A 15,888-nucleotide genomic window follows, 5' to 3' on the forward strand; every position below is an offset into this window, starting at 1 on the left:
GTGCAGAGCTGAGGGGCAGTCACAAAACTAATTGAGACACAGTTGGAAACATTTTTAAATGAAGTCCAAAAAGATTACCTTACCCTTTATATGTGCTGATATACCGATTAATAGGTGTTGCTCCAGGATTTGTTCCAATTAGTTTCCCCGTGGTCAGAAAGGAATAAACTGGTTTCAGTACCACCAGATGTTCTGTTGCTCTCCCCGTACAAATAATTGCCCAGATATAAGCAATTAAAAGGTCGATTGCAGACAAATGTCATCATTCAACAAACCCTTCAACTGTACTAGGAGTCTGTGGAACTATAAGTAACATTCCTAACCCCTCCCCGAGGAAGACCATTCTAATGGGCCAAACAAGTTAATGTTTCAGAACAAAAGCAATACAATTAAACTAAGAGCTTAGAAAATGTAAAGCATGCAATTATGTAATTATTCCGTTAAAATTAAAAAGCACACGTCTTACAAATGGCCAGTATTACAGAACCACTAAGCCTATGTGGTTCAAGTATTCCCGCTGCATATTCTTGGTTTACCTTTTGTTAATATTTCAGGTACAGTCGGGGGCTAAGTGACTGACAGGGTGTATTTTTTGGGTCCACACGGATCATGGATGTGTGCATCCCAGCAAGAAGGCTCCTTTAGTTCTAGGCTGTACTTCTTGTTAAAGGTCCAAAATATTTTAAGTAATACTACTTAAAGAAAAAAACATTAACTCAGAGATCATGCACATTGAAAATCTCACAGGATAAACAAACGCCCGAAGCAGCAGTACACCAGCTGTAAGAATACCATGGTGTCCGCTCTCATAGTACACCGACAAGGCAATGCCCAAACTTGCTCCCATTTACTGAAATAAACAAAGTCATCCTGAGAGATGTAGATTGGTTGAATTTTCAACCACACAAATATTTTTGGACTTCATTTAAAATACATTTAATTGACTTTAAACATTATAGCATGTCATCTGTTTTTAATTTACAAAAATCTACATTTACAAGAACTGCACCATCATTTTTATTACAAGACTTTGCCATTAAGTAAGCAGTACAAAAAAGGCAACAAGCAGCTAAGTGAAAAATTTGCTAGGCCTGACTGTTTCAAACACAGGGAAAGTGGAATTGCCACAGCTTTCTTCCAGGTATGCATTGCATTAAAAATACTAGGATACTCTCATTGCTTAAACCATACCAAGCTTTTGATAGATCCTTCCTATTTCTTTTTCCCAGGATGGGGGCTGAAGGTGGAGAGTTGCTGCTTGCAACTCGGGAATTCAGTCCAAACTCAAAAGTTCTAGCTTCGATCACAGGCCTATTTAGGAGACCGATGTACTAACCCGTCAAGTTCTTTAGCAAAATAAGCTAGTCCCAGCAGATGTTTTTCTTGTGATACCTGCTCATTTAGATATCATGCAAATAGCTTTGTGGGGATTTTGTTTCCGATATAGCCCAAGCAAACTTGCAGACTATCACACACTTTTCCCTGAGGTGTATTTGCAAAAAAAAACAAAAAACCTGCCACGTTGTACTATTTTCTGCATGTAATTTTGCCACTGCATAATCCTGAATAAGATAATCTGCATGACTCTTCAGTTCATTAGTGACTGCATAATTTCTGTGAATGGCTTCGCAAATATAAAAATTAGGCATGAAAAAGAGGCAAAGAGAGCATAAACAAAAATCTGCAAACAGAACTGTGTATGGAAAAACAGCGAGTGTAATCATGTCTGCAAAGCCATTTGCACTTTAATTCATTGGCCTCTAGGGTTATCACTCCATGCATGTTACCCCAGTACTTATCTACTATCCTGGATAAATAAGCATATAAGATCTCATACTTAATCTAACACACAGGTCCCCCATGCTCCTCCTTGTTTGGACCACCAACCTTTGCAATTATCTCAACAGCAACCAAAACCATTGAGGCTACTAACCAAACAGACATGGGCAAATCACAGTCTCTATTTGTATGGTAAGATCCTGGATAGTTTCTCTGACTATAAACTCAAAGAATCGCTGCCTCTCTGCCCTGTACAACTAGTTTTCCACCATTCTATCCTTCTCAGCTTACCACTATTACTATATCTGTAAATGTAGATCTTGGACCAATCTGTATGCATTTGTGGTCTGTGTGAATGGACTGTTTGCCTCTAATGAGTACTTCCATTTACATGTTGCCAGTTTTAAAATTCAAGCTGAAAGGTATTTCCAGACACTGGCTCATATCATGAATAGGAAAAAATAATTGAAGAAACCCTCTACATCTCTGGGGCTAACCCGGAGGAAGAAAAGGAAATACATCCTGTGATAACAGTGGCACGCCACATCTATCCAATACAAACTAGGCACAAATCTCAGCACTGAATTAAACCACCAACTGGGGGAAAAGAGAAAACCAGTGTATTACTTTCAAAAACACCTGCCTATATTTTGAGTACACCTTGCCAACAATTTATACAAAAAAAAAAAAAAAATAATAATATATATATATGTTACCTTCACTAGACCAAGCTGATTTTTCCCTCACTTCCAGCAGATGTTTTTAATGTTTTTTCCCCAGCCAGCTGAAAGCTTAGGTGTTGCTTTCTCACCAGCAGGAGGCAGACCCATGCTCTAAGCACTACTCACCTACAGTGTACCAGCTGGCATCTGTCAATTTACTAATGACAGCTTCTTGCAACGAACCATCTGGAGCCTTCATTTCGACAAGCGCCCCAACCTATATTGACCAAAAGTACAACACACAATATTTTCATGGGGCTGATCTCAAAACACATACTGCTACTTCAATTTTGTGAAACATCCTCCACATCATGGCTACTCTAAAATGAGCACTGCTTAGAGAGCCCTCTTACGACAAAAGCAGTATCTAGAGGTAGGCCCCCTAGATTAAGTAAGTAAACATTTTAATTTGAAATTGTAGAAAGGTTGAATTACAAAATTTTCTTGCCTAGAGAATTGGGGTAAGAGAATCATAGGTAAAAAGGGTGAGATTGCTGAATTTATTGCAGGGGTCTAAAGGCTATAATGAAGCTAGGACACAGGAAAGTGTACCAAACATGTTATATATTTTTCATTCTCAGTTCAATCAAATAGAAGTGTTCACTAAATTATTATTTATTTTTTTTTAAAGCAGCCTCTAGCTGGCCTGAAACATGTGTCAGGGAAACATACATGAGAAAAGCCATGGCTCTCAAGTTGGGGAAAAAAAAAAAAAAAAGCAGTAATGCTAGTGAGCTCAGGAACCCTTCTGATTTTCTATAAGAATATTACTGTAAAATGAACACACCACTTACCAGAGTTATCTATTTTGGAAAATGCATGGTTTGAAACAGTGCTTCTTTTTCATAATTTTTGTAATGTGGGCAGTAGTGGACGCAGGCTTTTAGTGTAACTGCACCATCATTCCACCGTAATCCTCCAATCTTATCAATGTTTATAGCGCTTTGGCTGTTCCTTCAAAGTGGTTTTCCACCCAAAGCTTATATCAAACTCTCCCATCACTGTATCCTTTTTTCCCCCCTTCTTCCTTCCAGATGAAGCTACAAGACACTTTTTTTTAAATCATAGGTGGTCCAAATAGGACTGGTATTCTGCCTTATAATATCAACAACACTGGTGTATAAAGTAACACAAATACTTGTCTTAAGGAATGTTTCCATTTTCACTATTGTGAAGTAGTCCACAGATAAACAGAACAGATTAAGCTCTGATCTGCAGCTGTGATTACTACTTTCACCCCTGAATTAACAGTACTCAGATATCCTTCTGGAGAAAAAAAAAAGTTTACTACTGTGAACAGTTTCAAAAGAGGGCCCTGTCATTCTCATCTGCTATATTTTTCTCTTTCACTGACCTGTCTGTTCACTGCAGTTTTATAAGCTGGAAAACTGCTCTGCAGGTGCCTTCTTGCTACTCTGAAACAAATCTGCAGATAGCACGTGAGACAAAGTATCATCTGATCGGGCCATTCCAGGCAAACCTCTCATTTTTAAGCTGGCCTCATACACCATCCAGACTCTGAAAAAACCTCAATGGTGCAAACCAACTTCCTAAGTCCTTAAACACAAGTACAATTGCTTTCTCTTTATAAAAGAGATGTCAAAAATGTATTACAGAAAATGAAATTAGAAATATTGTATTCATAAGCACAAGGGATCAAATATTCCTTGGCCCACATGTGGTACCTGCTATTGCCAGCTACAGACCTATCTTAGAAAAAAAAAAAAAAAAGCTACTAAAATCAACAGCTGTCCAAACTGAGCAGTACATCAGCCTTCTGTGTGCACATGCACTCAGCTAGCCAACAGAACAGAACACAGCCGAGTAGTTCCGGCGGCATCCTGCCGATTTCTCAAAAACTGAGAGCTTTAAGAGAAATGCCTTATGTTAAAAATCAGAAATGGAATTCTGTCAACACAAAACCAGAGAGACCACTATAGCAAAATACTTGTGGGGCTGGATGATTGCAAACCCTCATTTTACAGTTACACTCATTTGGAGGTGTGTGCTCCCCATCACAGCCCTTGCGTGTGCCCTAATCCTATTAAGTCTATTCTGAGAGAAACTGAGATCTCTGCACACCCAAAAATTTAAAAAAAGGACACATTTCTTCTTTGAAATTATAAAATGCAAACAGTGTTGTATACTAAATGAAGATTTGCTACCAGTATAAAGTATTTTTCCTGCAAGAGGAATGGAGCATTCATTTATAAGGATATAGATAGCTGGAGGGGAAAAATGTAACCTCAATAGTTCCAAGACAAAAACAGTGATTTAAATAGGAAGTGCACCAAGTTGTAAACCAGCTGAGTTACATTACATTCTTCTGAATCTCTGACTTCTACATGAGGTTTTGAAAAAAATAAATTAAGCATATTATTGTTAGTTGTTCTTCTAGAACCAGACTTTGAAAAACTAGAAAACAGGAACAGGAAAGGTTTAGGTACTCAAACAGCTAATTTAGTTCATCTGTTTTCACTTTGCCATGAGATGCTGGCTTCCTTAATAATTGGACACCACATTTTCATATTCCTGTTCTTCACTGGGTGAGCAATACTGAAAGGCCATTCCATCAAGCACAGATAAAGCACAAGAGCAGCGTGACCTACAGGACTAATGTTCTACACATCCTATTTAGAACATGGCTAAGGGATTCGGAGAGGATTCAGTTTAAAAGCAAAGCATTTTTAACTTTGGTAAACCAGCAACATTTTTCAAATGCTACACAAACAGGTTTCCTATCCAATTTTTTGTTCTATAAAACCTCAGTAACTGCATCTGTTTCCAACACTCTAGCCCTTAATACTGAAAGGTTTGAAAAGACTTTCTCGTAGTAAAGATGCAACGTAAAGAATTTCTATTAAAAGTTCAATCATATGTTTTACTTCCGTCTTGCAATATACATACCCTCAAAGGGCCTTTCACTTGGTCATCCTGGACTAGTTGTGTGGAATTATCCTCTTTCAAGATCACCTGAAAAATATTTTGCCACATACAGAAATAAATGTTCCAACCAACTACTCTGAGGGTAGATCTGTACAATTCTCAGAAAGACTACGCTCGGCAAGCAGTACGCTTTCCCCTTTTGCACCCTTTAAAAGCAATTCCTTCTTTCCATTAAAAAAAAAAAAAAAAAATCCCACTAGGAGAAATCAGATTACTGAAGACAAAGTCGCACAAACCAGATTTTAACTCTTCCCCATTCCCAATCCCTCCCAACTGCTCTCCGGTACCACACCGGCTTTCTTGTGAACCACTCACCCCCTTAAGCACATTTACTCTCTTCCCCGAACTTCAGAAAAAAAAAATTAGAGAACAAAAAAAAAAGGTTTTAACAAATACTATTGTGCTCATGTAAATACAATACCCCATTTCTTCCCTATATTGAATACCCAGAGCTACTACCAGTGACTTTGCCTGCTATTCTCCAGTACAATACTGAAATCCTTTTTAGCTAGTGCAATGTAACACAAAATAGACGTTTACTATTGTGCTGTGCATTTATTGTTTTGAGCGCTGTAGATACCGCTATCATGTTTTTTGATCAATACTAAAATACTAAAAGAAGACTCCTGGGTGCAGCACGTGCACCTGCTGCAAGGAAAGCTCCAGAAAAGAATAAACACTACTAACAGAGGGCTAACCCAGGGGCTCAGCAGCATTGCCACATGAAGGGACCTGGGTTTGATTCTTAGCTCAGGTCTTCCGCTCCTCGGATTGGCTGCAGCCAGGGGATGCTGCAGATGCCATCCACAGTGATTAGAAAACATCTCTGAAAATTACACACTCTGGAGTGAATTTTCAAAGGAGTTACGTCCACAAAAGTAGCAATTTTCAAAAGCCCATTTAGGTACATAAATCCTTTTGAAAATTACCTCCATAGGATGCATAAATGATCTGAATCTTTTCTGTACTGAAAGTACTATTTTTTTTAACAAAATTTGATTTTTAATATGAGTTTATGAAGAAGTATTTTGCTTCAATTTTATAAATTATTTTTCTTTAATCCAAGAGAAATACTACTTTAGAAAGCCAACTAGAAAAATATACGATGTAAACCAAAAAGCAAATCACTGGCATTTAATCCGCAGAGTTCTCTGTATACTTCCAATTTTTGTAGAATAGCAGAAAATTTTATGTCATCACAGTGCATGATATTTTCAAGAAACAAGATCAAAATAATGTTTTATTTTAGGAATTAACTTGCAGTATAGTCCCTTGTGCTTGCTTATGAAACAGTGAACATAGTTATTCATTAACCAAACCGGAATCAATATTTAAAAATGATTGTCCTGTAACTTGGTTTATCCTTTTTATCCAACACACACCAAAGACAGCTGTGATGAATAGTGTGTCAATCAGAACTATCACCTACCTTGTCATAGTTTAATCCTTAACAAGCTAGTCTATGTGTCTACTTACCTTAACTTTTACCAGCCTTTTCACGGTTTTAATCTTTGCCTCACAGAAAGCACCACGGTACTTGGCACTGACATCAGTCCCAACTGTCAGGTAGGCAGGTTCATCTGCTGCCTAATAAGGACAGAAACATGATAAAAAGCATTTTTGCCTACAAGGGCATCCACCAGACTAGGTTTACCCTGTTTCTTCACTCATTGCTTGAAAGCCAAATGTACAAAGGGACTGCTTCCCACGCAAATGCCAACTGGACAAAGTATTAATTCAAGGTAATTAAGGTATTCGAAACTAGAACATTTGTCTGTCAATCAGGCCAATACTATAAGGTGTGCGGTAAGATGGACGCTCAGTGTTGAGCGCCTGCTTTCCCAAACTCGTGCCCAGTCACTACTCCTGGGTGCACGATACTGCATTTAAATGAGGAGTTTCGCTAAAAAGGAGATGCTAGGGACAATAGCGCGTCCCTAGTGCCTTCTTAGCAGCAGGAACCCAGGAGAGGTGGCTGACAGCGGGTTCAGAAAAACTGTCAATTTTACGAGCACCTGTTTTCCAAACCTGCTGACAATCACAGGTTAGGAAAATGGACGCTTGTAAAATTGAGCATCCGTTTTCCTAACCTGACCCACCTGCACATTTCTATTTTATTTATTTAACCTTTTTGGTTCCTTCGATTTAATATCACTAGGATATTAAGTCAGAGGATGAACAGGAAAGAAGCATTTTCTGCTTTTCTGTACACTTTTTCAGGTACACTTTATTTTTGGTTTCTGGAGTGAATTACTAATAGCCTCATCATCATGCATTTGCTTGTGATGAGTGCTATTAGTTCCAGGGGGGTGTTTGGACATGCTAAACCCCTCATTGTATAAGGAGTTGTGGGCGCACATCCAAAAGCGTGTCCAATAGGGTGTTAAACAGTGCGCTCACTTGAGCGCACTTTACAGTATCTTCCTGACTGAGCAGAAAAGCCAGGAAGCTTTATCTAACAGTAGAAACATGCTATAATTCAGTTTTAAAAAAAATAATTCAAAATAAAGAGATTTTAAGGTTTCACTTATGCACTTTAAGACTGGCCCCACTGGCATGGATTCCACCTTTCGCATTACATGCTCTTAACTTCTTTGAGTTAGGAAACCCAACTTTAAAATGATCAGCAATACCAGATTCTGTGAGGAAAGCTATTTAAAAGGTCATAATAAATCTTTATGAATTATAAATTATAGCTGATCAGGCAGTTAACCCTGCTGATTAAAAAACTCCCCAAAGTATAATGAAGTGTATTTTGTATCCATCCAGAACAAGTATTATGGGGTTCCACTAATGTCAGTAAAACACAGGAACTAAAACCTAAAGTAGCTTAACAACTCTAGCAGAATCCATACATAGAAATAATAGGAGCATTGTGCAGCCACCCAACCTAGTATCTTAAATTGGGGGTTGCTGGAAGAACCACCTGGACATAGCATTAAAAGTGGGAACAATATCTGCAGATCACAGTCATATACAAAGTTTAAGATTACTGGATGTGCTTAAACTATCCCGCCTACATCACAGTCATCACACAGGTAGAGGGAAAAATATCTGAAAATTGGGAAAAAACAAAATTCCATCCCTAAAAACTATAAAGTTTTTCTGGACATTGTTATCAGTATATATTTTATTCCATTTATAATCCTGGGAGAATTCTGCGCCGCACAGAATCCTGAATCTGCCCCACAGAATTAGGTGCAGGGAACAGCAATGGAAGTGGAGGTCTGTGCAGGCCAAAAGAAAGGAAGAAATAGCATTGATGTCAGCTGGAAGCAAGAAAGCAGCAGCGTCAGGCTGCCTATGTGGGCCAGAAGAGAGTTGGGAAAGTCAACATTGGCCCATGCAGACTGGAAGGGATAAGCCTGCAGTGTCTGCCTTGGCCTGTGCGGTCCAAACTGAGGAGGGAATAATAGGGTGCCCGATTGGATGAGAAACAGAGACGGTGAACTTGGGGGGGGGGGGGAGAGATGGGACTCTTGCTAAAAAGAGGCAGCAATAGAAAGAGAAAGCTAGGGGGTCTTGCTGGAGGACAGAGAGCAGAGAGAAAATACTGGCGGATCAGAGAAGCCGAGTTGAGGGGAGGGAGGTGAGAAAGTTGGGAGGGGGGAGGGGGGTAGAGAGAGAGAGAGAGAGAGAGAGAGAGAGAGAAGTCAACCCCTGGGTGCTGGGGAGGATAATTGAGCTTGGGGCAGAGTGGGTGTAATGTGGAAGAGTCAGGCTTCATAACTGGGGAAATGCTACACAAAAAAATTAAAATGTTTACACCTTTGAGTAATAGCATTAATCTGTATTGCATTATAAAATTATTACTCAGTTATTTGTTCAGATTTCACAATATACAGTCTGCAATATTAAAATACTGTGTGCACTTTTTTTAAAAATTTTCACAGCATTCCCCCCAGGAGTACACTTTATAGTTATAGTAACAGCTTGATGTCTGTGTAAAAGATTTCACTTTCCAAAACTTTTTTTTTTTAGATGGCTCCTACAGTCCTTATGTGTTGTCGTATTCTGTTTATATGTAAAAGGTAAAAGTGCATTTTCATAACAGTTTTTGCTCTGTGATCAAAACAGCTCCAAAACTTAAAATGGTACGATAAAATAAGTCAGACTGTATTTTCAATACATTTTTTTGGCTGAACTCCCTCCTACTGTTTTGGGTTTCCAATTCAGAAGCAATCCCTATGGGGACTTCAGCACCATGAGCAATTCTTCAGGATGACAGTGGGTTTTTCCCCACTTTTAAACCCCCTCCCATGTAACAATCACTGCAATCCTAGACCTCAACCGCAGACCACACCTCCTTCTAGAACCTGGTATACATCCACTCCAAGTCTAGCCAGGTTAAGACTTCCTCACTTCAGGAGTCGTGAATTTGCCTTAAGGCCTACAGAAACTTAAAAAGTCATCAGAATTAAAGTTTTGGGGGATTAACTAACTTCATGTGAAAAGTGGTATGACAATCTTTTGGGACTGCAAAATGCATGCAACAATTTTGTAAATGCAGATTAAAAGCTTTACTGAAAAGTGTTGTATCACTTCAAACAGCAGCAAAAAATCAGATACTAAGGATATCTAAAGTATCAAGTCTACCTGCAAAAATAAGTCTTAAATATATTTTGCCTTTTAAGTGAGGATCTTTTCTAAACATGATGTAGTCAAATGCACTTTTACTATCTCTTTGCCCCAAACCAAATATTCACAAAACAAATCCAGAAGCAGCATTTTTCATAATATATGATTTCCTCCTGGAATTAATCTGCAACTCTACACCTTTCTACTATAAATAAGAAAAAAAAAAAGCAAACAGGCCTGAAAACATTAGTTCTGCGAATAAACAAATGTTGTCAAGCCAGGGACTGCATCACTGCAGATCAAGACATAAAGCGTGTAGGAAATTGAGAACCCGGAAAGTATAGAGGCAGATTCCAGGCCAGCATATGCCTCCCAGGATGGCTCCACAGTTTTATTTAACAAGAACCTTGAAATGAAGAAGCGATTCCTCCACGCCTTCCCCCAGCAGCTCCTCACTGATCTCTACCACAGCTCCACGTACCTTCATCTTTAAAGGTTATTTGATGGATTCCAGCTCGAAGCCTTTTCTTTACCACAAGTGCTTAAAAAATAGGAACAAGAAATTAGAAAGAAATCAATATCTGTCATGCCTTACAACAAAACACCGCATAGATAACGTCATTAAAAAGTCGACCTTTTATCGGGGAAAACCCCGACAACACTGCTAAAAAAAAAAAAAAAAAAAGCACATAAGTACAGAAGAGAGTTTTGCTGACCTGCGGATCTGGGGGTTATTAGTTCTGGTAATTTGCTCTAGTGGGAGTGGGAGGGTTCGGTCTGTTTTCCTACAACTCAATCGAGTAGATCCGGGCTCCACTTCCTGCGCTCTCTGGCCGGGTTGCAGGGAAGCTCCGGTAACGTACTTCTTAAAGTATTGAGGGGAGGGGAGGGGGGGCAGCTTGGTTTTGTTGCCGATCTTTCCGTAGTGGGGACTGGACAGAGAAAGAGAGAAGAGCTGCGCTGCCGCTTCCCGCTTTAGCTCCCTCATCCCGACGGTGTGTCACGTCGCCATTGCTCCCTCCCCCCCCCTCTCTCGCTTTGCACCATGTCAGGCTCCGCACAGGCAGCGCTGCAAACAAACAAGGGCCATTCCGCACAGCTCGCAGCCCTAGGAAGAAGCCAACCGCCCCTCTGCCCCCACCCGGGGCTTACAGGGGGGAAGAGCCACGGCCCGCCCCCCCTTCTTTCTCTGATGGCGACAGCCCGACACTGGGCTTTTCCCTCCCAATGTGGCGATTAAAAACTTAAGACGCAGCAGCAACGGTAACTCCCCGGCCCCCGCCACCACTACTGCTGCACACACACACACGCTCCCGGCTCCTCGCGGGCATTTTTAACGGGGGTTGGGCAGCCCCCGAGAATTGCGTTCCGCTCCGCGGCGGCAAGAAGTACGGGAGTTGCAGCTGTTTGCCATTCAATTCCTTGCCCAGCCACATACCTTTAAACTCTGCGAAAGAAGTGGAGCCCGCTGTCAGCCAGCTGCGCCGGGGCGCCAAAGCTATGGGCCTCGGCGGCCGGCGACGCGCCGCCTGTCAACCTCCACCACCCGCCCAACCATTTTTAGGGGAGAAATCCGTAAAAGTTCACTTACATACTCGCCTCCCACTACTCCCCGCTCGCACGGAATTGCGAGCAATAAGCGGAATAACAAGCTGTTGAGCAGGAGCTGTCCTTCTCGAAATCGGATTGGGTCGTTATTACGCCGAAGAAGCTTTCGGAAATCCTGATTGGTGGCTTGAGACGGAGTTTCCATTGGTCACGTCGCTCCATAAATTTTCATAGGCCAAAAGGAGCACAGGTAACAAAGGCTCGACTTATGACTGGCTGGGGTTTGGTCGAAAATTAGATTGGGGTATCCTATATTAAGTCAGACTTCCTTGAGCATTGAGTGGCTGAAGTGAAGCCGGATGTTGGTTCTGGGTATGGTAATTGGCGGGACTGGGTGAAGTAAGGCAGGCCCCAGGTCACGATTGGTGTAGTGGTTACATAGAAACGGAACTAAGCTGAGGGAGCTGCAGCTATGGGCTCCTGCAGGGGGGCGGGGGCTCGCGACATCGCGCCTGCGCCGCTGAAAGTAGTCGGCGCCATTTTGTATTTGATCTTACCCATTTTATGCTCGGGGAGGAAGGGAGCTCGCAGGGAAGGCCATGGCTGCGCAAGGTGTGTTTTTCTTTCACATTAATTTTGTACAGCACTAAAGCAATAGTCTGCCCGTGAGCTTGAGATCCTGCTGTGTTATTGGCTCAGTGAAAAATTGCTGTTTTCTGGGCTCGGTAAGGTGAGAGGGAAATAAAACCCGAAAGGTCAAATGAAGGCTGTTTTTTTTCGGCGTCCATGGAGCGCTCGGCTGGGCTGACTTGCTGCGTACCCTGCATTACGTAGCCGGAAGCGGTGACGGAGCAGGGACCCGCCTGGGTGCTGCCTCCTGCGGCTGCGGGCGGAGCCTAGCTCTAGTCGCTGACTCGGCGCGCATTGTATTCCCTCTTCTCACGTGTTTCCTTTCTGAAGCGCTGTGAGCTTGGATGCTCTCGGCGTCCTCTCATCTTGCCTGCTGTGTGTCATGTCGCCGGAGATGCATGCTCTATGGGGATAAGTACAGTCAAGGGCTCTGATTAATGAGGTTTATTTTTATTAAAACTTATGAATTGCTTATGCACAAAGGACTAAGCGATGTACAAATCGAGCAAGTATACACAACAAGCATGATCTACAAATAAGGCTGCTATATCCCAACATGATGATGTTTCTAACAAATGATGTTAATAGCTAACATCTGAATTTCAGTTCTTATGTAAGTAGGAAAGGCTTATGTTCATAAACTGGTTTCCAATGACTTTATTATTTGCCAAATGAAAACATCTTATTTTGGATGGCAAGAAATATTGTGTGCAAGTCTTTCTTTCTTTTTCCCATATCGTACTATTCTGTGCTAAAAGTGTGAGGAGGAAGAACACATTACCGTGGGAATTTCTGCTTTAGCTCAGTGATAATCCCTGATTTGAAGCCAGAGGATTTGAAGATCCAATCTTAAACAAAAATAGGCTGCAGTGCTGTGATCCTTACATAAGGGGCAGTGCTCTGCTATAATGCTGCAGTGTGTTTTATTGGCTAGGGACAAAAATTGTCAACTGGCTATAAAACTGGTACTCTATTATTAAACAAGGAGGAAATCCTTGTCTATTTTAACTGAGCTGTTTTAAGGGAATTAGTTCCCTAGAAGTTAATTTGTAGTTCAGAAGACATGGGTATAACTTGCATGGCGTCGGGGTTACTACCATAAGCAACTTGCTGGGCAGACTGATTGGACCATTTGATAGTTATCTGCTGTCCTTAATATATATGTTAGCTCTGGGGAGTAGAAGTACTGAGTAGGGAATTAGAGCAAATCATATAAAGTACTGTATAGTCCACTTTAGATATGGTTGTAATTCATTTAGGATTGAAGAATTGGAGCTTAAACATTTTTATTTTTTTAGCTTTTTTTTTATATTGCAAAATTATTTAGAAGCAAGTATGTTCTCTGACAGATTAGGCTAAGTCAGCATTTCCATTTTAAAAGCTTGCAATATGATCAGAACAATACATGGGGACCTTCATTTTAAATTTTTATTTTATTTTCCCTGGGAATGTCTGTTAAAAATGACTGTATAAAACGGTGCAAAATCAGTGACAGTCAGTTTCCACTGATTTCTTTTTGTTTATACATTGAAATTCCTAGGCAAAATAAAATAAAACCTGAAAATAAAGTCCCTATAAAAGATTGCCATTCCAGTGTTCTTCCAATTAATTCTTTTTTTTTTTTCTTCAGGTTAATTTAGGCAGAGCTGTTGTAGAAATTAACGGAGAAATCATGACATGTTAAATTTATCATATTTTCTGCTTTGTGTTCTCTATAGTGCTGGCTGGTTTTGTTCTGACGTCTTTCATTAAACAGTTTGGAAAAAGGAAGTTATTCAAGATTACCTGATCAACTATCCTAAGAAGTAGGTAGAAGGCAGTGTACTTGCTTTTTTAAATTTTTTCTTTGAACCTCAGTCTCTCCAATTTACTACTCATTGGACAATCTTCTGTTCCACAGAGCCTGTCAGAAAGCTCTACAAAATCGACTGGTTCTCATCTCACCTGCAGTCTTATTTGTGCATTGACTGACTAAAATTGATTTTGGTCCCTCCTTACATTTTATGTCAGAAAAAAAAACTGATTGAAAAGATTTTAGCAGTAAACAGATTTTTGTTGTGTTAAATGGAGCAGAGTTTGAGATTTTGCTTCTTTGTCCCAAGCAGCTAGTAATCCTGATCTCTAATCATTTTCTTTGGCTCAGCAGTACCTGGTTCAGGTATGTTTTAGAGTTCACAAGTATTGCTGATGTATGCTGATTGGGACTCCTTCATCTCACCCCGCTCTTCCATTCAGTCTCCTTTCCAAGAGCTGTGAAGTGTGCTGCTTTGGTGTTCTCAGGTTGAGGATGGAACCTGAGCCTTCTGGATAGCACTACCATTGGGAGGACCCTAGCTTTGCTGTTTGTGTCTTAAACCCCATAGTCTCAAAGTGAATGATAGGGCCATAAAGAAGTAACCTTAAAGGAGTTGAGAACAGAGGAGACTGTATCAACTTTAGAATGGAAGAGAGATGACATACTGAAGGCGAGTGAGTACCTGAAGATAAATTACACTGAGTTGAAGGCATCATAGAGTAAGATTGATGCTTTGACTGTACTGATTACTTTTAACCTAGTACAAGAATAACTTGTAATAACATTCTTGATTTTCCAGGATGGGAAAGTCCAAAACTGTATGTAAGATCATGTGGGGATATGTTCTAGTGGGGGAAAAATTTTGTAATTTTTTTTCCAGATGGATAAGCTTGAATAAGACAGCAAACAATGTAATATTATGGGGGAAAACGAACACTGAGGTAAATTACTGGAAAGCAAACTGTATTCAGACTGTCACATCTCCACGAAGATAGCCTTCAACTCTGCACCCTTTGCAAAACGTTTCATATGTAACAAAACCATCTCTACTAGACTTTTTAGACGGTGCCATCAGAAGAAAACACACCAAAAACTATATAAGAACCTATGGAAACATTCATTATTCCCTGTCTTCACTCTAACAAGATGGCTTTATCCCAGCAGGAGAGAATGCAAATACTGTTAGACACAGTACCTTACTCAGCATGCTTCTGATCTCTGCATGCAGGGTAATTTTGCACATACTTTGACAGGAATACCTCATTCATAAGCCAGGGAATGAGTCTGAATTCAAGCTCTAAAATTTATTGCCAATGCTCTTAATACTTGCATTGTGCCATTGAGAGCTTTCTTCTGAAGTTCATGAGGTATTATGTTGGGTTTTTTTTTATTTATTTGGTTTATATTCCACTTCAAAGCAGACTACAATCAGGTACTTTAGGTATTTCCCTGTCCCCAGTGGGTTCACAATCTGTATCTGAGGCAATGGAGGGTGAAGTGACTTGCCCAAGGTCACAAGGATTGCACAGGCAACATGTCTATGCCTAGAATTTTATTTTTTTTTTTTAAATAAGACCAGTGGCACCCAATGCAATTATAAACATTTGTGTATTCCTGCCACATTTTCTTGGTCTCTGATTTGTATTATTTAGTTCTTTGAGTATCTTTCTCCAAATGATTCACAGACTAGTCACTTGGCACTGATATTTTTATTAGGAGTATGTTCTTGTGCTTTTCTCCTTAATCATATTATCCAGTTTTCTTGCTCTTCTAAGCTAACTATGCTGGCTTTTTTTTTTTTTTTTTTTTTACCCAGGTAGCTCTTGTCTTCATCTGTCTTATACTGTGCCAATCTGTTTGTTTTTTTCTCCTGTTTCTCCCTGTCACAGG

At 40.3% G+C, this 15,888-nt stretch overlaps 1 protein-coding gene and 1 long non-coding RNA gene across 9 annotated transcripts in view; one reads left to right on the forward strand and one right to left on the reverse strand.

Moving 5' to 3' along the window:
- ARID4A (AT-rich interaction domain 4A) overlaps nucleotides 1-11,841 on the reverse strand; it is a 178,111-nt gene extending 166,270 nt beyond the window's left edge. The window contains exons 1-5 of one of the 8 annotated variants that reach the window (XM_029598224.1): nucleotides 11,617-11,841; nucleotides 10,432-10,566; nucleotides 6,924-7,034; nucleotides 5,409-5,474; nucleotides 2,628-2,718 (exon numbers count right to left, since the gene is read on the reverse strand). In XM_029598224.1, coding sequence (XP_029454084.1) covers nucleotides 2,628-2,718; nucleotides 5,409-5,474; nucleotides 6,924-7,034; nucleotides 10,432-10,512 — 349 coding nt within the window. In that variant the 5' untranslated portion in view covers nucleotides 10,513-10,566; nucleotides 11,617-11,841. Of the gene's footprint in view, nucleotides 1-2,627; nucleotides 2,719-5,408; nucleotides 5,475-6,923; nucleotides 7,035-10,431; nucleotides 10,567-11,463; nucleotides 11,583-11,616 lie in introns of those variants that run through there. The other 7 variants (XM_029598218.1, XM_029598217.1, XM_029598215.1 and 4 more) reach the window with 7 other exon arrangements.
- A 35-nt stretch (nucleotides 11,842-11,876) lies between these two features.
- LOC115089859 overlaps nucleotides 11,877-15,888 on the forward strand; it is a 30,134-nt gene continuing 26,122 nt past the window's right edge. The window contains exons 1-2 of the long non-coding RNA XR_003856253.1: nucleotides 11,877-12,185; nucleotides 13,922-14,008. This is a non-coding gene — a long non-coding RNA (uncharacterized LOC115089859). The remainder of the gene's footprint in view (nucleotides 12,186-13,921; nucleotides 14,009-15,888) is intronic.

This window comes from Rhinatrema bivittatum, chromosome 4, assembly GCF_901001135.1.
Source record: "Rhinatrema bivittatum chromosome 4, aRhiBiv1.1, whole genome shotgun sequence".
In the NCBI taxonomy this organism is placed as follows: Eukaryota; Metazoa; Chordata; class Amphibia; order Gymnophiona; family Rhinatrematidae; genus Rhinatrema; species Rhinatrema bivittatum.